This window comes from Magnusiomyces paraingens (genome assembly GCF_902498895.1).
Source record: "Magnusiomyces paraingens strain CBS 517.90 genome assembly, contig: contig3, whole genome shotgun sequence".
Taxonomy (NCBI): Eukaryota; Fungi; Ascomycota; class Dipodascomycetes; order Dipodascales; family Dipodascaceae; genus Magnusiomyces; species Magnusiomyces paraingens.
The window spans coordinates 2,448,419-2,473,114 of record NW_022474069.1 but is presented as its reverse complement, the minus strand read 5'-3'; the positions used below and the strand labels follow the sequence as shown (position 1 = coordinate 2,473,114).

At 38.4% G+C, this 24,696-nt stretch overlaps 6 protein-coding genes across 6 annotated transcripts; 5 read left to right on the top strand and 1 right to left on the bottom strand.

The window, feature by feature from the left end:
- Positions 1-1,057: 1,057 nt before the first annotated feature.
- Positions 1,058-2,998, top strand: SAPINGB_P004067 (uncharacterized protein; the record flags this gene model as incomplete). Its single annotated transcript, XM_031998782.1, has 1 exon — positions 1,058-2,998. One exon carries the CDS (start codon positions 1,058-1,060, stop codon positions 2,996-2,998), a length of 1,941 nt encoding a protein of 646 aa, XP_031854673.1.
- Positions 2,999-5,415: 2,417 nt separating this feature from the next.
- On the top strand, positions 5,416-7,875 carry SAPINGB_P004066 (uncharacterized protein; the record flags this gene model as incomplete). The annotated part of the gene is made up of 1 exon (XM_031998781.1): positions 5,416-7,875. One exon carries the CDS (start codon positions 5,416-5,418, stop codon positions 7,873-7,875), a length of 2,460 nt encoding a protein of 819 aa, XP_031854672.1.
- Positions 7,876-8,114: 239 nt separating this feature from the next.
- On the bottom strand, positions 8,115-11,036 carry SAPINGB_P004065 (uncharacterized protein; the record flags this gene model as incomplete). The annotated part of the gene is made up of 2 exons (XM_031998780.1): positions 8,115-10,877; positions 10,992-11,036. The coding sequence occupies 2 exons, from the start codon at positions 11,034-11,036 to the stop codon at positions 8,115-8,117; spliced, it is 2,808 nt and encodes a 935-aa protein (XP_031854671.1).
- Positions 11,037-12,115: 1,079 nt separating this feature from the next.
- SAPINGB_P004064 (uncharacterized protein) lies at positions 12,116-15,022 on the top strand (the record flags this gene model as incomplete). Its single annotated transcript, XM_031998779.1, has 1 exon — positions 12,116-15,022. The coding sequence occupies one exon, from the start codon at positions 12,116-12,118 to the stop codon at positions 15,020-15,022; it is 2,907 nt and encodes a 968-aa protein (XP_031854670.1).
- A 3,982-nt stretch (positions 15,023-19,004) lies between these two features.
- On the top strand, positions 19,005-20,432 carry SAPINGB_P004063 (uncharacterized protein; the record flags this gene model as incomplete). Its single annotated transcript, XM_031998778.1, has 1 exon — positions 19,005-20,432. The coding sequence occupies one exon, from the start codon at positions 19,005-19,007 to the stop codon at positions 20,430-20,432; it is 1,428 nt and encodes a 475-aa protein (XP_031854669.1).
- A 238-nt stretch (positions 20,433-20,670) lies between these two features.
- SAPINGB_P004062 (uncharacterized protein) lies at positions 20,671-24,573 on the top strand (the record flags this gene model as incomplete). The annotated part of the gene is made up of 5 exons (XM_031998777.1): positions 20,671-20,732; positions 20,781-20,856; positions 20,905-21,048; positions 21,104-21,513; positions 21,567-24,573. 5 exons carry the CDS (start codon positions 20,671-20,673, stop codon positions 24,571-24,573), a joined length of 3,699 nt encoding a protein of 1,232 aa, XP_031854668.1.
- Positions 24,574-24,696: the final 123 nt, after the last annotated feature.

Genomic DNA, 24,696 nt, shown 5'->3' with positions numbered 1-24,696 from the left:
TGTTCCTCGTAAGCTGGCATCAGGACCCATCTTCCGGGCTACCGGAGACGCACAGAACAGAAACCACCCGTACTAAAAAGGTACAAATGAAAACCGGCAAGTCACATAGTCAGACAATAAAAGTATAGCGCAGATGCTGATGTTATATAGTTCTATAACCCTTGAATAAAAACAAACAAACAAACATGGGCCGTTCATTGAATGAAAAAAGATAATTAATGTAACAAAAAATTAAATTTGTTAAAATACATCAATATTCATTCATAAGCTGTTTTTTTTCCCGTTGGATTTGTTCGGGAATGCACGCCTCACATGAACACTCGGACTACTATTTCCAACAGGAAAGCCGACTCTTCCGTTTAGTCAAATTAGCCTGTAGATAATTTCGGTCGTATCTTTTACGGATATTATTCAAAAATAAATTAAAGTCTTTGAATTCAAGCAGAAACAGTTGGTGTAGGTTTAGGACTGACTGACTCGGTTTTCCCAGTTCTTCTTAAGCTGGCATCAGAGTCCATCTTCCCCGCTACCGGAGGCGTATATGCCAAAACCTTCCGTACTTAAAAGATACATCTATAAGAAGGCCGATTACGAAAGTCAAGAAATTGAATCAGTAGCATTGAAGTCGATGGTATTTTTTATAAGGCTTGAATGAAAGCAAACAAACAATTTTAAGTATGAACTTGTATGAACACTAACTTTAACTGACGATATTGCATCACTCCACATTCCGCATACTGCTCCAAACGGTTTTAAAAGCAGCAAGACAAGGAAAAACTCAATTAAGTTGCCATTATAAAAATAAATAACATTGCGCTTTATGAGCAAAAAACTGGTGCAAAAAAACAAGATTTTCACGTGCCTCTTTTTATTGCGCCATTGAAGTTTGCGGAGCGGAGAACAAACTCAGAATTGCGACAACAAAACTCAAAACTCAAAATCAAAAGCAAGTATAAAAAGAAGCAGTATTTCTCAAAAAAAAAAAAAAAAAAAATATGAATTATTAAAAAAAAAATCTTCATCATCTTTCAATATATTATTCTCAATTCAATTTACAATGAAATTTTCTCAAATATCTATTTTACTTTTTGCTGTTTTGGCTCAGTCAGCGTCATTAACTCCGGTCGATTTGTCTTCATGGTCTAAGAGTGACCTCCAAAGTTTCCTTGATGATTTCCATGTTCAGTATGACGCCTCAAAAGATTCTGTGAAAGACCTTGCTTCCAAAGCGCAAGCACAGTGGAATTCTTTTGCACTTCCTTATACAAGTTGGTCAACACCTGAACTCCAAGCATATCTTGATCGGAAGGGCATCAAATATCAAATTGACGCAAAAGCCAAGAACGCTCGTGCAGATCTTGAAAAGCTGGTGGCAAGAGTTTACCCCGACAATGTGAATTTTGAACAAACAGCTAAAGAGGCAACCGCTTCGGCATCCAAGTCAGCATCAGCAGCATACGACAAAGTTTCCGGATGGTTGTTTGATACTTGGTCCTTAGACGAACTCCGTACATTTGTCAAGAAAAATGTAAAGGAAGGAATCAACACGTCAGAAGCTTCACGAAAGGAGCTTGTGAGTGCAGCACAGCAAGCATACGATAAGCATGCTTCAAAAATCAAGGCTGAAAACTTTTACCCAGGGAAATGGGTATTTGACGGATGGTCTGATAAGGACTTGGAACAGTGGCTACAGAAGAACAAGATTTCAATTGAAAATAAAGCTGGCGGAGCACAGAAGACATTAGCATCCCATCGCAATCAGTTATTGGGTGCAGTGCGCAAAAATGCTCGATACGCTTGGTTGAGCGCGCAGGACGCACACAATTCGTTTCTCGACTCTGTAGGAATTGTGGGTGCTGATGTTTACGACAAGGCTAAAAAGATTAAGGACAGTGTTTTTGATACTTGGTCTGATGCTCAATTGAGCCAATGGCTTGAGTCTCATGGCCTTAATTCCAAGGGTTTGAAGCATGATGCTTTGATCAAAGCTGCTCGCGATAATCGAGACCAACTGGGTCGAGATATTTCTTACTATCTTGACTCTGCTTCACGCACCGCTAGTCCCATTCTTGATAAAGCTGGAGAAGCAGCAGCTTCTGTAACTGATTCTGTCAAAAATGTTGATACAAACTTTAACTTATGGGAACCTGAAAAGCTTAACGAGTTTGTGTCCGGTGTAAGGGCTTATGTTCCAGCTTGGATTGACGACGCAACTAGAAAGTTGCGCAGCGATGGCCTCTGGGCACATACTCAGGCATCCAACTATGCTCGTCGACTATTTGATCATTGGTCATCTGCAGATCTTGCTTCTTGGTTGCGTCGCGAAGGTGTGGAAGTGGACACCACAGCAGCTAACGCTCGCGATACACTCGCAAACCGCGCAGCCTTATATTTGTCGACTGCAAATAAGTTTTCGGCCGAAAAGTACCGACAAATGTCTTCACGATTTTCTGCCGATTTCCGCAAGGCTACTGATGGTGCATTTGAAAACTGGTCTGATGACGAATTGCGCTCATGGCTTACAGCCAAAGGTAATGATGCACAGAAGTATGCAAAGTCAGCACACGAAGAGCTTGTTAAAGCAGCCCGTGGAGATTGGGGTCGTTCGTATGTTGAAGGATTTTCAGATAGTACACGAGCTGGAGTAGCTTCTGCAGGGTCTGCTGCTTCCGCGGGTGCATCAGCAGTGGCTGGTGCCGCTGGTGCTGCTGCGCAAGCTGTTGCCGGATCAGTTGGTTCTGCTGCAAATGCTGGTGCTGCTGCTGCTGCCAAAGTTGGATCTAGCGCAAGTTCTGCTGCAGCTGGCGCTGCTCGTGCTGCAGGAAGCTCTGTGAGTTCGGCTGCTTCGGCTGCCGGCGCTGCAATTACAGGGAACCCTCAGCCTACAGGCATCCTTGCTAATGTTCCTAATGCATTCTGGGGTGCATATGGATGGTTCAAGGAGCGACTGAGATTTTTGAGTCCTGGAATTGATGCTGCTGGTCCAACAGAACTGTAAACGGTTTAGCGTCTGCTGTTTTTTTTTTTTTTCAAGTGTAATCATAATTTAAGATGAAAAAAATAGTTAATTTCAATTTTTGTAATTTTAATAATTATAAGTATTTAAAGAAATAAATTTAAGAAGAACATTGAAGCTTGAATAACACCCAAAAATTTTGCAAACAGAAGTTCTGATCACTAATGATACACTGGCTTCATAGTTTATTCAAGCATTTTTTGATTTGCAATTTATTGATATATACATTGTTTCCAATTATGACAGTAGTCCCTGTAAAAAAATTGTGTACTTTAACAGCATGGAATTAACTCATAGAAGTTTTAGCCTCGAAATGCATAGAAAACTTGGCTTAATCAGAGATCATAAGGTTGCTATTTCTTTAAAAGAATTTCTTTGTTTTTTACATTGACAAACAAATATTTCATGTGTATCTAAGCTAGATTGCTATTTTTTGCGTTTGAATTTTTATTACAAGTGTTGGAATTTGTTTCATTTATGTCTACAGTAGATTAAATAAGTTTAGGTTTCTACGAGCAACTCAAATACTTATTGGTTTTCATACTTGCTGTCTAGTGAATTTTGACTGTTAAGGGGATTAAGTATTTTGTCAACTCTTTATATTACATTCAAGTTATATATTTTTGAACCCTTTTGAATATGACCTCAGAATCAAAAAGTTTTTTTTCTTGTTTCTAGGCATTATTTCACAAAATCTGCAATAAAATATTACTTTGATAATCTTTTATCTTTTGAATCTGTTAACAGATTTAAGATTCTAAAGATGCTGGTGGCGTAATCTTGAGGTTGTGCTGATTGAATTTCTTTTTTTTTTTAATTGTAGGTCATATTCATCTGGTTCTGGAAGGAACTAAATACTTCTTTATTTTTATGTAATGAGACAAACTTTAAATTTAGACCTAATTGTTCAAAATAGAAGAAATTGAAAAAAAAATTGGAGCAAGTATATTGAAAACTTGAATAGAAATTTTACAAAAATTCCAAATATGAATCAAATATTAAATCCAATTTTTTTATTTTTTTTTAATATGAAAACCGTACTTTAAAAAACCCTTTAACATTTTAAAATTGGAATTGCTAAGATTATAAGCTTTAAAAGCAAAATATGTACAGCCAGTCAAAAAGGAATGGCTTGTTGTTAACAATTAATTGGACCAGTTTTTTTTTTTTTTTTTCAATCTCAAAAAATCAAAAATCAAAAAGGAAGACCTCAAAATTAATGACGTCAACTCAGATGTTCCGGTCAAAGATTATTGCGGAAGCATTTATTCTTTGAAATATAGAAATTTGGTTTCCTCAAAACACAATGGATTTTCAAATAATCATCTAACAAAAATGGTATTTTAACTTTGTTATCATCAAAATGTTTTCAACCTTTAAGGATAAAATAATAACGTTGACTAAAATAATTGAGAAAATATCTTCAAGTCGAATTATAGTGATTGTTTTGTTAATTTGAGAAAAATAAAGAAACTTCAGAACTACTCATTTTTAAAGTCTTTTTTTTTTAACTTAAACATATTCTATAAAACATTTAGGCATTGGCCAGATTTGGTGTTATTATCATCATGCTACTGGTTTTCCAGCTTTACTTCCTTGTTGATTGTATTGAAAATATGAAATTTAAAATCAAGACGATTGTTTAAAGTGATTCCAAGCAATATAGAATTCTTTTCTTTTGTAAAGTTTAAAATTTTTTTTATTAAGTAAATCAAAATAATATTTTTTAATTGCCTGCCCCAAAGTTTCAAACACTTACATTTTTTAGTTCCATTGGCTTTTTATTTACAACATTTTATTAGAGTCACATGATTAGGGCGTCTGGTGTAGTTGGCTATCACGTTCGCTTAGCATGCGAAAGGTCCCCGGTTCAACTCCGGTGTCGTCCAAAATATCTTTTTTTTTTGTTATATATATAAATATATTGTTTTAAAACAACATTCCTCCATTATTTGAATTGTGTTAAATTGTTATTTTTTTTTTTTGCTTTTCTTTTCAATTGTGATAATATAATTTGAAAATTTCTAAACATTATGTTTTCCCTTTAAAACAAAAACATATCGATATCTTCTTCCCCCCTTTGATCTTATCGTTGTCACGAGGTCTGCCTAGGAATGACAAATCTGTGACAAAGTAAGTCTAAAGATGAGTCACATGTTCTCTAAGCTCTCTTTTTGTTACAAGGTATGTTTTTTTTATTTAACCAGTTTATCGAAAAACCTCTTTTTAAAAATCTAATCGCCGCATTTGGATCAAAAAAAAAAAAAAAAAAAATTTTAAAAAAAAAAACAAACAGTGTCTGGCCTCCCTTTTTCCCTTCTCCCCTTTTTTTTTTTTTTTGCTCCCAACTTAACTAACCATCACAAACATCTACACACTAATCAATCAATCTATCAACCATGTCTGAAGAAGACTTCACTGCCAAGTTCGCGGGCCTTGGACTCGAGGACAAGAAAATCAAGGAGATTGTCAAAAACAAAAAGGTCGCTACGGCTCTTGCCGAAATTGCAGACGAACTTCCTGCAGGGACCACTACGCCTAATGCCAGTACTCTCCACTCATTAGCAACCCTATCTAAAGATGTTGACGCCGAATTGAAGCCTTATCGCAAGCTTGTTACCGACGCAATTGCTGATGGCTCACTTAAAACTAACCTCCAGCTTGATGCTGCTTGGAAATATGTTGTTGCCAATGGAGCAGCCTCCACCAGAAGTGGTCTAGATGAGGCATCCGGTGTTGGTATTGTTGTGACTGAAGCCCAAGTCGAGGAGCAAGTGGCAAAATACATTGCCGATAATAAGGCTTCTATTGAGGAGCAGAGATACAAGGCTGTGCCTTCAATTCTTGTCAATGTCAAGAACTTGCCTTCTTTAAAGTGGGCCAGTCCTGCTCTTTTCAAGCCCATTATTGATAAGCAAGTTTTGGCACTCCTGGGACCCAAGGATGACCGGGATCTCCTTAAAAAGAAGGAAAAGCCTAAAAAGGAAAAAGTCTCTACATCCAAGAATGCAGCCGATGATATTGGCTCTGCTACTAGTTCCAGTCGCTCTATGTTTACCCAGGGCTTCCTTGGTGCTCTGCACAAGCCCGGTGGTAACCCCCAGGTGAACCCTGAGTTTATGAAACAGCATCTTGCCTTTACTGGTGGCAAGGTTTACACTCGATTCCCTCCTGAGCCCAATGGATACCTCCACATTGGCCACTCCAAGGCTATCACTGTTAACTTTGGATATGCCAAGTTTAACGGTGGCAAATGCTATCTCCGTTACGACGACACCAATCCTGATGCTGAAGAGGAGCAATTTTTCACTTCAATTTTGGAGATTGTTCGCTGGCTTGGATTTGAGCCGTTTAAGATTACGTATTCGTCCGACTACTTTGACCACCTTTACGAGCTTGCTGAGCATCTTATTAAGAAGGATCTTGGGTATGTCTGCTTCTGCACTGCTGAGGAGATGAAGCATAACCGTGGTATCAGCGAGGAAGGCAAAGCTGGTGGTGAGCGCAAGAACTGTGCACACCACGGGCAATCGGTTGAGGAAAATCTCAAATACTTCCGGGACATGAAGGCTGGCAAGTATAAGAAGGGTGAGGCAGTTCTCAGAATGAAACAGGACATTACCAACCCAAATCCTCAGATGTGGGATCTTGTTGCATACAGAGTCGTAGATGCTCCCCACCACCGAACTGGCGACAAGTGGAAGATCTACCCTACTTATGACTTTACCCACTGTCTTGTTGATTCCTTTGAGAATATTTCTCACTCTTTGTGTACAACCGAGTTTTACCTTTCACGTGAGTCGTACGAGTGGCTTTGCGATGCTGTCGATGTTTACAAGCCAGCCCAGAGAGAATACGGTCGTCTTAACATTACAGGTACTGTGATGAGTAAAAGAAAGATTGCCAAGCTTGTTGAGGGCAAGTATGTTCGTGGATGGGACGACCCTAGATTGTTTACACTTGTTGCTATTCGCCGTCGTGGTATCCCGCCTGGAGCGGTTTTGTCGTTTGTTGCTCAGCTCGGTGTGACGACGACCAACAGTAATATTCAGGTTGTTCGCTTTGAGTCGTCGATTCGCAAGTACTTGGAGGACTCGACGCCTCGTTTGATGATGATTCCTGATCCAGTTCCTGTTATTTTGGAGAACTTGCCTGAGAACCACTACGAGGAGATGGACATGCCTTTTAAGCCTGGCTCTCCTGAATTTGGCGAGCACAAGTTGCCTTTTACTCGCAAGATTTACGTGGACCGATCTGATTTCCGCGAGGAGGCGTCCAAGGATTACTTCCGTTTGGCTCCTGGCCAGTCGGTTGGTCTGCTCAAGGTGCCTTATAATATTCGTGTGACTTCATACACCAAGGACGAGAAGACTGGTCTTGTTACTGAGATTCGGGCACACTATGAAAATGATGTTGCACACAAGAAGCCCAAGACTTACATTCAGTGGATTGCGGATGCGCCTGAAAAGGGTTCTCCTATTAAACTTTCTGAGGTCCGTTTGTTTGAGCAGCTGTTCAAGTCTGATAACCCTGCTGCCCACCCTGATGGATTTTTGGCTGATATTAACGAGAACTCTGAGACGGTGTTGAAGAATGCCATCATTGACACTGGGTTCTGGGAGGTCAAGAAGCGGTCGCCTTGGAAGGTAGAGTCGCGGCCCGGAACAGCTGAGTCTGATGAGCAGAAGCGGGAGGAAGAGGTTCTGGGAGGCAATGAGAGCCAGTGGACACCCGAAAGTGTGCGGTTCCAGGCTCTGCGAGTTGGGTATTTCTGTATGGACCGGGATAGTGTTGGGGATGATAAGATTGTACTGAACCGGATTGTGACGCTTAAGGAGGATAGTTCCAAGAGCAAGTAGAGAGAGTTTTGGAAATGTTTTGGGATGAAACTAATAATACCCATGAGTGTTTGGAATATGAAAAATTTGTAGTTTTATCCGAAATGATTTGTGTATTTTAAAAAAAAAAAATTAAATAAATAAATAAAAAAAAAAAGCCTGATAGAAATACATGTTTACGAAACAATTAAAAAAAAAAAACGAAATAAAATAAAATGAAAAAATAATTAAAAAAAAAAAAAGGACCCTGGAATTGTAAATTAAGTGGAAGCTTTGCGGAAAGGTTTCAAAAACCCAGACGCCTTTTTCTTTAAGGCTCCGCCAGGACCCAAGTGATTATGCGCGTCGCCTGGAGCGCGGCCGTACGCGGCGTAGGAATACGCGTAGGCAGTGTTAGGGTCTGCTTCAGGAGCAGAAGCCGGTGCAGTTCTGGGTTGCATGAGAGCTGTTCGGAACTCATTTGTATATCTGTCATGACTTGTTTCGGAGTCATTGCGTCCAAGAACAGCAGCTGCATACATTGGAGTAGTAGGTGTTTGCGGGGTGCTATTGGAGGGTTTGCCAGAAGCCTCGGAGCCTAGCTGCGATTGTAATGAAGAGAGTTTGTTATTGTATTCAATAGAACGCTGAAGAGCAGCCTGTAAATCAAACTTGAGAGAAAAAGTGGCCTCCGGGTTGTCAAGAGTGTCGAACAATTTCTGCCAATTTTCCATTGATGGGTCATCTGGATCAAAGTCTGGAGGAAGATCTGGGTCTCTATTTTTGGGTGTTTGGTGGTTATTCTGCGAGAGTTTGCGTGGAAGAGTTTTAGTACTTTTTAAGGGTTCCCTTCTGGGTGCTTCAGGAAGAGCCTTGTGATCCCATGTGGGTAGTTTCTGCGGCTGTGGCTGCTGCTGTGGCTGTCTGCGGGGGGGAGGCACTAACGGCGAGGGAGAATTTGGAGAATTTGTTGTCATTTCCAACGTGACACCAGGCTTTGATCTATTTTGGACTGTCGATGGCTGTCTGGCAGTGGGTGTTGTTGGTGTTGCGGGAGCCGTCCCACGTAGGGAAGAGTCGGCAAGTGTTGCAAAGGAGCTGAGCGTTTTGGTTGACGCGGAAGGCGGCACCGGCGTAGTAGGAGAAGCGTCCAAGTGCGGTCGCGGGGGTAACGCGGCAGCCGGAGGAGGCCCTGAGAAACTTGCAGCGGAGGTGTTTGCGGTGGTGATTGTAGCGGAGCTTCTATCGCTACTTGTGCTACAAGAGGAAGAGAGCGAGGATGGGAGCTCAGCGTTATTGAGGCTTGATGGGACCAGAGGAGACAACGGAGCAGCAGCGGTTGGAGTGGATGCGCAAGTGGGAGAGCCAATGATGGGAGAAAGTAACGGGCCATGGTGGATTTTGATATTTGCAGGAACTCCAGAGATGCCTGAGACGGAGTTAATTGAGATTGTTGAAAATCCGGAGACATTGGATGAGTTTGATGAGTGTTGAGGTTTTTTGACAGGGTAGTAGAGGTCGGTTGGAGGGGTACTATTGAGGGACTCCTGAGCCGGTGCTTGGAATCCTGAAGCTACAGAGGTATTTGCGGCACCAATTGCCGCTGCAATTGTTTCTGGTGAAAGGCCGGGGATTTTGGAGACGGTAGCCACGGGTGAATCATAGTTGGTTGGATTTGTATAAGGGTTAGAAGACACCAAGGGTGAGTAGGAAGCACCAGCGGCAAAGGGAGGTGCTGGGGACGGGATCGGAGACGGGACACTGTTACGGGCGGAGGGAGAAGCAAAAGAGGAAGAAGGGGACGCAGGAGTAAGGGTTTGAGCAGATAGGCCTGAAGGGGTAGCGAGAAGTGAGACAGCAGCAGGAGAGGAGTCTGAAGGGATTGGTTGTTGTAGCTGTTGTTGGTGATGGTGGTGGTTGTTATGGTGGACCTTAAGGTTTGAGTAGTGACTAGAGGAGTCATTATACTTGACGGAAGACATTGAAGATGCCGGGGTAGAGGCTACTGAGGAAGAGATTGTAGAAGATGACGCACTTTTGGAGAAGACAGAATGGGAGTCATCGTCTTCGTTGGAAAGATTTTTTGGTTTTGATTGACGAGGGTCGTAGAGAAAGTCTTCGAGACTTTTGGTGAGTTGTTTGATGGCAAGAGCATCTTGACGAAGAGGTCCTGGGAGATCAAGATCTTTAGGAGAAATTGCATTTGGTCCGAGATTAACAAAAGTCAAGACATCATCAATGAGCTTTAATTGGGTGTACTCCTTGTATGCAAAGAGAGTGCGCTCAGCGCAGTCTCTTGGGAGCGAGAAGAAGTTTTGAAGAGCGGCGACCAGCGCCAGGTTTACAAAGCGGAAGAGAATGGAGAGGTCGAGGGCGGCAAGGCCGTAGCAGTATGAATAGAGAGGATGATTGAGATCAGTATCAGAGAAAATACATGCTAGAAGCAGTCGCATTTGTTGGATAGCGCATTGGATTTGGTTGAGTAGATGGCCTGCAGTTTCTGGGAGGTGTAGGCGATGGCGTTGGGCGGTATCGACGAGGGAAGATTGGTCGACTTTTTCTCTAATGAGGTCAAGATTAAGGAATTTAAAGTGAAGAATTCGTTCACGTAGGTATCTGTTGTAAGCGGAGAGTAATCTATTGTGAGCGGATGCTTGAGGTAAGGCCTTTGCGAGGTTTGGGAGTGCTGGTTTAGTTTGAAAGGCACGATAGTCTGCGAGGATATCGAAAGCGGTACAGTCGACACTGGAACGGTTAGCTGTTGAGTATGTACGTGCGAGGAAGGATAGAAAGACATATTTGGGTGCATTTGCGTCAGAAAGAAGTTGGTGAAAGACGAGATGTGCCTTGAGAGAAACAGTCATGGAAGGCGAGTTAAGTTTTGGGATGAGCAATCTGGCGATGTTTGCATAGGGGGCTTCAGCAGATGATGATGTTGATGATGGTGATGATGGTGATGATGATGAAGAGCTTGTTGCAAGATAGTTTCGGATAGCATAGAGGTACTTATCTTTTGGCGGGGCTTCTTTTGGTTTAGTAGCGCCCTATTTGTTTGATAGTTTAATGTTAGTATAATAGTATAGAGTAGAATAGAATAGAATTGGAAGTAATGAAAGTAATGAAAGTCAATTAGTGAAGACCTAATTATTTTTGCTTACCTTGATAGCTTTTGAAATGGCCATGTTTGAAGATTCTGGGACCATTTTAAAATGTTTTTTTGTAGATTTTTGTTGGTTGAGATGGGGAAGGGATAAGATAGAAAGTGAAAGGGAAAGGGAAAAAAGAAGAAAAAAGAAGAAGGGATGAGATTTATAAAAAAAAAATTAAAAAATAAATAAATAAATAAATATAAAATATATATATAAATAAATAGATAAATGAAGATTGAAATAAAAGCAAAACAAGGAGATTTTATTAACGTCCAAGTCTCAAAGGGTTTTTTTTTTTTTTATTTAAATTTTTTTATTTAAATTTTTTTTTCAATAAATGTGCGTTATTAAATAAATAAATAAAAAAAATTTTAAATAAAAAAAAAAATCAACGCGTTTTGTTGCAGGTTGTCAACAGCAACTACAAAATAGTAAAGAGAGAGAAAAAAAAAAAAATAGTTGCACGGCTAATTATAATTACAAACACACACACATATGCTAGAAATATATATATATCTATTTATGTAAGCAATACCCCTACAGGACCCGCGTGACCCGTACGGCTGTAGTTTGTTTTTTCTTTTTTTTTCATTTTCAAAGATATTTATATATACCAAAAAAAAAAAAATAAAAAATAAAAATTCCATCATTGATTTGATTTTAAACAAGTTTGAATAACAATTTGTTATTTTTTTTTATTTTGTCTATCATCTACAAACATCAAATATTATTATCACACAAAAAAAATAGTTAAGGATCTTTTTTTTTTTAAAAAAAAGAAATCCTGTTTCCAAATATCTGTATATATATCTATCTATCTATCTACAATGACCTTCTTGGTGCTCCTTGTTGCTTTGAACAAACATACCCCTCTCTTTGTTTGTTTCACCATTGTCTCCACATAAACACAAGACCTGTCATGGCAAGGAGATCATCCCCTCAAAATCCTCAATAATAATAATAACAACAACAACAACAACAACAATATTAAAAACAGTAATAAAAATAACAACATCATTCACTATATGTCCAATCTTACCCACCATCTTCTCACATAAAAAGTCTTCTTATTCCCATTATTCCTAATCTTCATCTTCATATTCATCTACTTTCCATACTATAGCAACCTTCTAATGTCTAAAATACCCTTCACTAAGCTACTTTCCCTTCTTTTCTTCCTTCTATACCCCTCCTACGCACAAAAAGTAGGCGTCTGTAGTGACTTTGGCCTAGCTTGTTGGTCAGCTTCCTCAGCCCTCAACTTTGGATGTCCATCCCCAGACTCACTTCCACCAAATTCCCAGTCTTTATCATCATCTTCATCAACAACTCTCCAAGTCGATCCAACTTCAGCTCACAAGTGTCTCTGCCAATCTTTACCTTTCCTACAAACTTATGCCTACTGCATCCGCTCCCGTATCCAAAATCTCTCTCAAATTAACACAGCTTACCTCTTTCTTTACAGACAATGCTTCTACAATGCAGATACCTCCTACTCCCTTGGCCAGTTTGAAGACCTCTACTACAATGCCTCATCATACATGGCTTCCCAAGAATATAACAATTACCTATCATTCCTAACTTCCACTCAAACTCCTACATCTACAACCTTTCTCACTCAAGCCCTAATCAATTCTGAAACCCTCTTGGACATCCCGGTTTCTATAAACAACACTGCCTTTGACAAACAGTACAATGCTGCAGCTATTGCCAAAACCCAGTACCGTCTGGGCTCTATCTACGGCTCACTCTTGTTGGCCTACTGGGGGGCTATTATTGTCATTGCAGCAATCCACCGGTTTATCCAACAAGTCTACCCAGAAATCCTTTTTGCCAATAACAAACAGGTCAACATTATTCGCAAATACCTCATTCTTCCAGCTACTTTTAAACGCAACCGCTCAAGACCAGTTAAGCTTCTTCTTTCCTTCTATCTATGTGCACCTACTCGAGGCCAATCCCTAATCTTGCTCGGATACCTAGCTCTCACAGCGGTCTTTCTTACCATCCATTACGACATTTACCAAGGCAACCCCATCACCCCAGGCACAAAATACCAGCTTCTCAAATACCTCGGATCCCGCTCAGGTATCATAGCTTTTACCCAGCTCCCACTCGTCATTGCCTTTGCTGCACGCAACTCTCCCCTCATCTGGCTCACTGGCTGGCCCTACGACACCTTCCAAATCTACCACCGCTGGACAGCCCGCGTCATGATGATCAACGTTCTTCTCCACTCAGCCTGTTTCATGACCATTGCCGTATCTGGGTGCACATGGGTTTATCGCTGGGAGGAAATTATCAATTGGCGGTTCGGCAACTTGGCCACTTACTCTGGGGTAATCATGGCACTTGTGGCCATTAACAAATTTCGAGAGCATTTTTACGAAACCTTTCTGGTAATTCACAAAATCTTTTTTCTTGCCTTTATGGCGGGCATCTTCCGTCACTGCTGGGACTTTGGCTGGATGCCCTGGGTCTACGCAGCCCTTGCAATTTACTTTTCAGAAAGACTTGCTCGTGTCTTCAAAACAACTGTTTCTGGAGTCATATGCTCCGCCTACGCAGAAGTCTATGACGACAAGGTATTTCGTCTCACGGTCCAATACTCGGGCCGCTGGACTGTCGAGCCCGGTCAGTATTGTTATATTAGGTTTCTTAGGCCCAGTTTGTTTTGGCAGGCTCATCCGTTGTCAGTCTATGCAGGCCCCCACGATGCATCATCATCATCATCATCACCAACCCTGCAGTTTTGCGTGCAGGCACAAAATGGAGCCACCAAAACAATAGCAGAGCACTTGGCCCAGCGCCCAAACAAAAATGGACCACTACGGGTTCTAATTCAAGGTCCATATGGGGTTCCACAAAAAGTCGAGAATTATGATACTGTTATTTTTGTGGCTGGTGGACTAGGTATCACAGCGGTTTACTCATACGCGCAGCATTTAAAACAGCGTGGGAGTAGTAAACATCAACGCGTGGTGGTTATGTGGATAGTGCGTAGTACGAGTTCTTTAGAATGGTTTGGAGAGGAACTGGCAGAGCTTGCAACAAATGGAAGAAACTGGTTTGACATTCAAGTTTATGTCACAGACTCGACTAGTCGGTCAGCCTCGCAGACCAATTTAGCTGTAGAAGACCAACAACTTCCTAGTTTCCCGGATTTGGATCCCTGCGAGACGCTGACTGAGTCAAGAATGCAGCGCGACGATAGTCAAGCAACGCTAAGCCTGGAAGAGCTAGACGAGTTGGAATTAGGCGGTGGAGAGTATCATCAACAATATAGACAAACATGTATTCACTCTATCACAACAGATTCCTCGACCTCATCACTAGCAGCGGCCCTTCATTTACAAATCAAAAGTTCACAGCAATGTCCAGACTCATATGCAGTTCCACTCACGCCAACCCTGGACATGGGAGAATACCAGCGTTTTAGTATGATGCAGTTACAAGAAGAAAATGAAGAAAAAGAAAAAGAAAAAGAAAAAGATTCTCAGTTTTTTTCAGTGGCTGTTCCCAAAACACCAACCACTCCATACGCAATGCACCGCTTTGCTCAATCAGATGAGTCGCTTTCCTCTGAGTTATTTAACTTAGGGACACTACCCAAAGAGGCACAGTGCGGGTACGAGAAGTCAAGCTACAACGAGTTTACGAATATGAGCCGAGGTGGAGCTAACGCGGTTGGATGGGGTGCGTATGGTAAAACTAATGTAATGATTGGGACTACTACTGTGACGCCCGGGGTCCGTGTGATTTATGGTAAGCCCGATGTGAGGCGTGAGATTGCAAGAAGTTTGAAAGAAAATGTAGGGAGGCGTAAGTGTAGTAAAGATGATGGTGATTGTTTAGAGTCGGGGGATTTCCATGGATCTTTGGATAAGAAAAGTCAAGAATATAAAGGCATTGGAAACCCGCTGGCAGTAATGTCGTGTGGACCACCTGGGCTTGTGGATAGTATTCGGGCCTCGATTGTGGAACATTTGCTAGATTCTGAGGGTCGAGTTGATTACTTTGAAGAGGCCTTTTCGTGGTGATGAAGAAGAAGAAGAAGAAAATAAAAATAAATGAATAAATAAGGTGTTTCTTTTAATTAATTAAATAAAGTATATAGACAATATAGGAACAGAAACAAGTAATAGGATAGAAATAGAAGAGATTAGTTGCCTAATTAGAAGAAGACTAAAATAAGGGGGGGGGAGAGGAATAAAGTGAAGATTAATTTTTTTTTTTTTTCAGGGGTGAGAAGGTTTTAACTAAAGAAACAATTGCGCTATTGTTTTTTTTTTTTTACTACTTAAAATTAAAATTAAGACTAAGTCAATTGTTTACTATTTCCCATTTAGAGTAATAACTTCTATTTGCATTTATTTATTTATTTATTTAAGACTAATAAAGTGATTAAATTCATTTGAATATTAATACCATTGTTATTAATTGACATTTCTTTACTGCTTGAAGATTGTGTATTTTATGATGAGATTTAAGATCTTAATAGAAGAAGAAGAAGAAGAAATTTTAAACAAAAAAAAATCTTTTAATTAAGAATTGTTATTATATAGTCAATATGAATTTAAATATTTGCAAGAGATTTTTCTTTTTTTTTCTTCTTTTACTACCCTTAAAAACTATTTCAAACTTTTAATTAATTATTTCACCATAGTTTATTAGTTCAAATATTTGGCTGTTGTTAAATGGCCAGTTTTTTATTTTTATTTTTTTTTTTTTTTTATTATTTTTGTTGTTTACTTTTTTTCTCCCCACACATACAAATTGAAGATTTAAGCCGCAACCCGTATTTGGAGGAGGAGGGGAGGGAGGATGAGAAAGATAATTTTAAAACCAAAAAAAAAAAAAAAATTATATATTTATATATTTATATATTTATATATTTATATATTTATATATTTATATATTCTCTGACTTATGAATTAACTTTCAATATATAAACATCTGCTCTTTAACTATGTAGAAGCTAGGAAACTAACTCCTTTTTTTTTTAATTATGATATACAAATATGAAATATAATATCCGGATATATTCAAAGAATTTCTTTTCTCTCTTTTGTACATGTTAAATGATTGGAATGTATCAAACAAATATCATTGATTTTAACTTTCAAAAAAAAAAAAAAAAAAAAAAAAAATACTACGCGAATAATTCAAGAGTTAAGAATTTCAAGTTTTTTCTCCTATGATATATATATATATTTTCTTGTCTCTTTCTTTTAATACATCTTCAACGGTCATTTTATATTATATATATATATATATATATACGGTATACCGTATCAATCTCTACCCAGTCTTTTTTTTTTCCTTTTTTTTTACCTTTTTTACCTTTTTTTTTCTTCTAAAGTAATATCCATTCTCTATCCACATTGTTGTTATCAAGTTGCTATTATTATTATTTTTTATCTGTTTTTTTTTTCTCTTTTCTCTTCTCTTCTCTTCTCTTCTATTTTAAATACCCAATTGATGGATTTATTTTTGTTTTCTATCGGGTCTTTTTTTCATTCTTCTATATATACCACGTACAAAACACGCTTTACATTCCGTTGAATTTTATTTTATTTTTATTTTTTATTATTTATTATTTTTAAAAGAGGGTTTTCCTCTCCTTTTAAACGCCTGCGCCGCACGTACCCCTTTTTAAGAGTTGTACTGAAATATATATATCTATATTTTCTTTTAAAAGCTGGGGGGTCTTTCTTGAAATGAAAAAAAAAATTGTTATTCCTTTTTCTTTTTCTTTTTCTTTTTCTTCTTCTTACAAGTCTTACCAGCATTGTCTTAAACATTGTGCACCGATAATTACTGGGATTTTAAAAAGAAAATGTGTTTAGCGCGTTACGAAAAGGACTTTGAGTAAATCTTATAAAGAACAAGACATGATAATTTGTGAGAGTTAAATTGAATGCATATGCGTTTATTTTAAAGAAAAAAAATTTTTTTAAAAAAATAAAAATAAAATGAGATAGAGGAAAAGGTTTTATTGAAATGGCTGGTTTTAAAGTCCATTTTTTTTTTTTTTACATGTCAAAAGCTTTATTTTTATTTTTTTTTAATATTATTTTTTCAACTATTAATGGTTTATTTTTGGGATAAATAGATAAATAGATAAATATATAAATATATAAATATATAAATATATAAATATATATATATATATATATAAAATAGAGATAATCTTTCTCTCTTTATTTTATTTTTTATTTTTTTATTCGATCCGCAGTATTAAAATTTAATCAATATTTTCTTTGAATCATAAATACTTCCCCCATCTACATCATTTTTATTAAACTGTTTGACATTAACTTTAAATTTAAATTTAAATTTAAATTTATTATTTTTATTATTATTATTATTTTTATTATTATTATTATCATGATAATATAAAATAATCTTTTTAATTTTCTTCCATTATCATCATCATCATCATATATACTGTTAAACTCATCTAGCATCTATTTCGATCTTTACTTAAACTAACCGACGATTTCTTTAATGATTGCTGTTATTATTGATTAAACAGCAAGGTTCTTATGTAAATGTAGCTTGTAATCAGTGCGCACGAGACTTTTCCTTATAAGCTGTATTAATAAGTAAGTAAGTAAGTTAGTAAGTAATAATAATAATAATAATAACGTAACTTTTGTTTGTTTAATAATAATATTATTATTATTTAATTATTTATATTATAATATAAATATTTAACTCATGAGTAAAAAAAAAAAGTCCTTATTTTATTTTTTATTTTCTCATAATTATTTTGTAGTTTTCGCCTTGAGCTGCCTTTTAGTGACAATGTAAGCTTCTTTTTTATTTTATTATTATTATTATTATTATAATTATGACTTTAATTATTGCTTTGAAAGTCGTACTTTGAAAAAAAAAAAAAGAAAAAAAGAAAAAAAGAAAGAAAGTAAGTAAGAAAGTAAGAAAGTAAAAAAAAAAAAAGTATTTTATTTTAAAGTCAAAATAAAGATGCTGAGAATGAGAAAAAAATATATAAAATGAAAAAAAAATGAAAAAAAAAATGAAAAAGACCTTAGCAGTTTTAGAAACTGTTGAAAATAAAATTAAATAAAATTAATTTTATCATTTTCATCATAATCAGCAGTTTATTTATTTATTTATTTATTTATTAAATTAATACCTTCTCATCATCATCATCAGTAAGTTTAATTAAAAAAAAAAAAAAAAAAAAAAAACTGCTCAGGTCACAAGCTTTTTTTATTTCTCTCTATTTCTTTCTTTCTTTCATGCGGCGTTCTAAAACAATTTTTTTTTTTTTGAAAATACATAAATTGCAACAACAAAAAATATCTATATATTATTTCCATTCAATTCAATTCAATTCAGATTATTATTATGTCCGGACATCCGTACGGGCATTGAAGGCTTGTAAAAAATGGCTTTTGAAGAGAAATAAATTTATATTTTTTTATTATTATTATTATTGTTATTATTATTATTATCATTGTCATTATTTTCAAAAATTTAACAACTTTAACAAATAATTAAAAATATAAATAAAATAAATATTATTCCCGGCATACAGTAAACTCATAATAATAATAATAATAATAATAATATTTTAATAGTCACCTTTCAGTGGGCTTTGTTCTGATTCTTTTGTGTCTACAAACGATAAGCCATCTGATTATTTTTATTTTTATTATTATTAAAAGATCCCGCATAAAACTTTTCACTACTGTATATTTTGTGTTCTTTTGCACTATTTAAATATATATATGTATATAAAAAAAAGGCATTTTCCGTTCGGTTTCCTTTTTTTTCCTTTTTTTTCCTTTTTTTTTTTTTATCAGATTAAATTTTTTTTTTTTAATATATAAGTCTTCTCTCTCCCTCCCCCATCTGACTCATTTCCACCATCACACGATTATCTTGATATCATCTTTTCCATCTCCCAATCATATCCTTTCATTCCCATTTCTCCCTTTTCACACACATACACACACATCATCATCTTCATCATCTCATCCCACAATAAATATGAGAACTCATATAACATCTCTCTGCCGTCACATTGCAAATGAACTCGGCCTTCACTCACTTCTAAGCTCTGCCCGTGACGTGCGTCTCCTCATCCTCATCAAGTTTGTCCGCATGGTAGCGTTTGGTCAATCTTCCATCTTCCTAGTCCAGTTCTTTAACGCCCATGGCTACTCTGAAAGCCTGTCAGGACTCTTCATGAGTAGTACCCTTATAGGCGATGTCATCATCTCTTACTTTTTAACTCTCAACGCAGACCGCATCGGCCGCCGCAGGGTCCTTTGCATAGGCGCCCTAATGATGCTAGCATCCGGTGTCGTCTTTGCCGTCTCAAATAACTTTTATATCCTCCTACTAGCTGCCGTCATAGGTGTCATTTCCCCCTCAGGATCAGATATTGGACCTTTCCAAACTGTCGAGGAATCTACTCTCGCCCATTTGGTCGCCCCCCAGTACCGTAATGATATTTATGCCTGGTACTCCCTCGGATCCGCTCTCGCACTCGCATGTGGTCACATATCCGGAGGATGGCTCATCAATGCCTTGACGGCTCCACGAATCGGTCTTTCCTCCCTAGAAGCTTATAAATCCATCTTTTTCATTTTTGCCATCTTTGGTGGCCTTAAGCTCTTACTTTCTCTCAGTCTTTCCCATAAAGTCGAGGCTCCACTCTATGAGCTTTCGTCAACCTCATCATCTTCAATCAATAATAAAAAAATAGAACACACTTCCACCCCACCTTCGGAAACTACCTCGTTACTCAGCCCACCACAAACCCCAATCGATCAAGAAGCTTCTCTCACCCCCATCACCCCACGACGCAAGTTTTCCATCCTCCCAGAGCTCTCAGCAGCTTCAACAAATATCGTCGTCAAACTTTCGCTGCTCTTTGCTCTCGACTCGTTTGCATCTTCTCTCATAAAGTCAACATGGGTCTCGTACTACATGACGAAAAAATTTAACATCAACCCCACAGTCCTGGGCTCTACCTTCTTCGTCACTGGTATCATTGCATCTCTCGCAATGCTGGTGTCTTCCTCCCTAGCAAAACGTCTGGGACCGGTCCTCACCATGGCTCTTACCCATTTCCCCTCCTCCGCTATTCTCATCTTCTTACCAATGCCCGCTTCATTTTCTGCCTTTTTTATCCTGCTGGTTCTTCGCTCATGCACTTGCCAAATGGACGTGGCTCCTAAACAGGCCTTTCTCTCAATGGTCGTTCTGTCATCAGAGCGTACCGCAGTCATGGCTTGGGTTAATGTCGTCAAGACGTGCTCCCAGATCTTTGGCCCCTCCATTGCAGGATTTCTGGCTCACGAAAACAAGCAGTGGATCTGCTTCGTGCTTGCCGGATCTCTCAAGGTGTTGTATGACATTTTGATTCTGTTGACTTTTGCATTCAAACCATTCATCTCTTCGGAGCAATGATTTCATTATTACAAAAAAAAAAAAAAATCATTTTTATGTTTGTGAATAGACTTTTTTTACCATGTTTTTTTTTATTTTTTATTATTTATATTTAGATAGGAAGTTTTTCTTTAAAATGCATTTGTTAATTTTTTCATCACTTGTCAAAAAACTCATTTCTATAAACCTTTAAATGTTTTTGAATCCCCATCATCTTTTTTTTTTTTTTTTTTTTTTCTTCTTCTACAACCAACTCAAAATGAATCAGCAATTTGTAACAGCTTTTGAAGATTTGTATAAAGCACTTACTACTAGAGAAAAGTACGCTCATTCTATTCATTTCTCCTTGTAAAACATCTAACGTCGCAGCCTCTCGTCAATCCACTGGGATCTCCTTGAAACCTTTCTTTTGAGAACAATCAGTGAGCAAGAGTTTGAAGAAGTGGTACGTTCCCTCAAAAAACATTTAATGTTTCAGCTAACATCCAAATAGAATGGTACTGCTGCAGACGACCTTGTAGATAAAACTATCAATGCCCTAACCGTTACTACACTCTACGATGACCGTGCATTGAACCTCATTGGAAAGCTATGCTGTTTCTACGGAACCAACCCTCGTGCATTCATCATTCTCTCAGTATGTCAATCTCTTACCATCTTATTCCTCAAATCCTCTTCTAATCCTCCTTAAGGAATATGCAACACATATCCCTGAACTTTCTGATGTTTCCCTAACAAGCATGCTTCTGACCCGTCTTGCCAAAGTCGATGAAAACGCATGGCGAATGGCTAAACTCTGCGCCGCCCTTGTCACCCGTTTTTCCAACCACCGTCACGAAGCCGCAAAAATCCTTCTCAAAAATACATTTTACAAGTTCGGTGACATCATTACCAAAAGCTACGATCTCGTGCTCCAATGCTATTTCATAGAGCTCATCAACAATTGTGTCCCAGCAAGAGTCTATACCCGTGGGCCTCCCTTTGTTTCTGTTTTGTGGCCAGAAAGTCCTGAAGAACTTTGGACTTCTCTCCCCAGTACCCTCTCCGTTGACACATCCTATTTCGAGTACTTGAAAAAGGTCGACAAGTTTCTTAGTAATCAGTAAGTATATCTTAATATTTTTGGTATTAATTTTCTAATCCCCCCTCCTCCAGACCTCGCACAAATGTTTTCCCTATTGCCAAAATGGAATTGCTTTCGCCTCTTAGCAATGCCCCCATAATGGCTCAGGTCTCTAGTTCCAGTCTTCTTTTGATGAAACCCAAAAGCCACACCAATCTTGAAATTGAATTGTTAGAGTTTTCGTTTAAGCACCTTGTTCGTACTACCAAAAAAAGCACAAAATCAATGCAGTACATCTTCTCATCTACACAGTCTCAGGTTTTATTTGCTTTGGACAATAGAACTTGGAACTCAGCCTCTCTTACCTTGGAGTTTGAAGATGAAAAATCAGAAAAACAATTCTTTGCTCAAGTCATGGGTTTCATAAAAGAAAAAGGTTGGAACACTCCGGAAATATCTGGCGTCAATATACTCAAAATGTCTGTAGTGGATACAAGTATTAATGTTTCTTCTCCCTCAACAACTCGAAACAAAAACGAGGATACTTTCCCCTCTAGCTCAGAAAGTAGCAGCATATACTTCCAACAATCACCTTTACCTGCTCGCAGGAAAATGTCTCAGGGAGATTCAATCATTTCCCTAAATGAAAAGTCTTGTCCGGCCATCCCGCGGGCTCCTACAACAAAGGTACAAGGTACCCAGCTGCCACCGCCAATTCGAGCTGGGTCTATTGTGAAGTTTCTCCCCATGGCTGATTCACAAAAAATTAATCCGAAAGATCAGCCAGTTACAGAAAATTTCAAGTCACAAGTCACTCATAAAACACCAAATTCTGTTGATCAAAGCTCGTTTACTCCTGCCAAGATACAAAAGGTTTTAAATAATGTGCCCATTACCCCAATTGTCTCTAATGTTGTTACTGAAAAACAACAAAGTGTAAAAAAAATGGCAGTCTCGGTCCCCACCTTGGGGGTCAAGGGGAAAGCTAAAGGGTATAAAAGTGACGAGGACGAGTTTTGGGACCCTCCAACACAGTCTAAAAAGGACACTGCAATTGCCAGCAAAAATGTTTCACCAGTACCACCAGTTGTTGCCCAAACACCTAAAGAGTCTATTCAATTAAAAAAGAGTGCCAAAAAGGCGGTGATCAAAGGTAAAGCAAAGGAATCTCCCAAAGCAAGACAACCCAAGGGTAAATCGGTACGGGGGAAAAAAGTAAATGCGGAGAAGGCGAGCGAGAGAGCCGTGGAAAAGGAGAAGGAAAATAATATAGGTGACGACAACGGAAACAAACAAAATTTAGAGGAGGAGTCTATTCAACAGTCTTTGGAGCATGAAAAGCCTGACGAGAAGGAAAAGTCTGTCCAAAACCTCTTGGGAGGGCTAATTAAACCTGAAGAAATTGCAGGAGACGTAAACAAAACACAAAACAAAACCCTAAACCCTAAAGAAGCTCTAGAACCTCCTGGTGATTCAAAGAAGGAGGAGGATGAGAGAGAGAGAGAAGAATATGAATCGGACCAACCAACACGGCGTGGTCTTCGAGCTGACCGGCGGGCGCGTCGATTGAAGAATGAAGAGGAAGAGAAAAAGCGTAAAAGAGAAGAGGTATTGCAGGAAAAGAAGCGTAAAGAAGAGGAATTGAAGAAGAAGCGAGAAGAGAGGTTGTTGAAGAGGCGTGAGGAGGAGGAGTTGAAGAAAAAGCGGGAAGAAGAAGAAGATGAATTGAAAAAAAAGAAAGAACTGAAAAAGCTTGAGCAAAAGGCTTTGGAAGAAAAACGCAAAGAAGAAGAAGAAGAAGCTTTGGAAAAAAAGCGTCAGCAGGAAGCTTTGGAAAAAGAAAAGAAACGAGAAGAGGCATTGAAAAGGGAGGAACAAAAGCGCAAGCAAGAGGCATTGGAGAAGAGTAAGAAGGATGTTTTAAAAAAACAAAAGCAGGAAGTTCTTGAAAAGAAGCGCAAACAAAAGCAAGTCTTGGAAAAAGAAGAAAAGAAACGACTAAAGGTTGAAAAGCAAGGAGAAGACAGTGGTGACATGGATCATGGAGATCATGTCGAAGAATTGTCTAATAAACCTATTTCTGAAGTTGTTTCACCTCCTGTTGATTTTCTGGCCCCAATAAGCACCAATTCAGTAGCGTCAGTTGTATCCAAGGTACTTGAGAATTTGGGTCATCGCGAGTCTGACGGACCCTCAATTGCTACTGTTGTGTCGGAGGTGTTGGCTACCTTGAATAAACCTTGCAAGGAAACTCAAAATGTGCATGAGACAAGAGTAGAACAAGTCAAAGAGGAAGAGTCTAGCAATGAGTTTACTGGAGTGTCGAGCATTTTAAAAGATCATGGAACTTCTTTTGTTGCGAAAAGCAATGATTTCAATGGCACGTTCGACACACCAGTCAAGGTAGCAGGAAAAGATTCCACAAAACCCATGCGAGGTCCAGTGGCATTTTCCACCCCACGGAATATTGCGACAAGCGGTAAAGTTACCAAAACAGAAAAGGATTCAATATCCTCTTCATCTGGGGCAGGACTTAATTCGCTCAAAAGTGAGATGGCAGCCAAGGAAAAAAGCTTAAGCTTTGGTACTCCACTTAAAGTTGCAAGAATACTTGCCACGGAGACAACAACAGCTCCTCTTAAAAGGACCACCAAGGATTTAAAGGGCGGTTTCTCGTCGTCATGCTTTGTTGGTGCAGCCCCAAGTAATGGAATTGGTGCTAATAATAGCACCACTTCTGGATCTCCTACCTTAAACAACCCACGAGTATTTACTACAACGTCGCCATGGGAAAGTGCACCAGACACGTATCAGGCTCAAAAGGATAGGTTTTTGGAGACTGTGACTGGGCAGAGGGAAACATTTCATGAGCTTTTGGGGCACTTGACAAAGCAAGTAGTTCGAAAGATGGAGTTTGTGGAGATGAGGATGCTGAAAGATACGGAACAATTTGAAGAATGGTTTGAAAGGACTAAGGATAAAATGAAGACTAAGGAAGATGGATGGCTGGCCGAGATGGCACGATTGAATGTAGTGGCTAGCCAGAGTGCGGAGCGAAGCCTTGCATCATTACAGGCCTGGGCGGTTTTACAGAAATAAGGCTATACATAAGGTTTGCTTAAGATGATTTATTGATTGATTGATTGCTTTGAAGTTGATAATAATTTTTTTTTTTTTCATTTTCAGCATAATAAATGTCAAAAAAAAAAAAAAAAAAAGAAA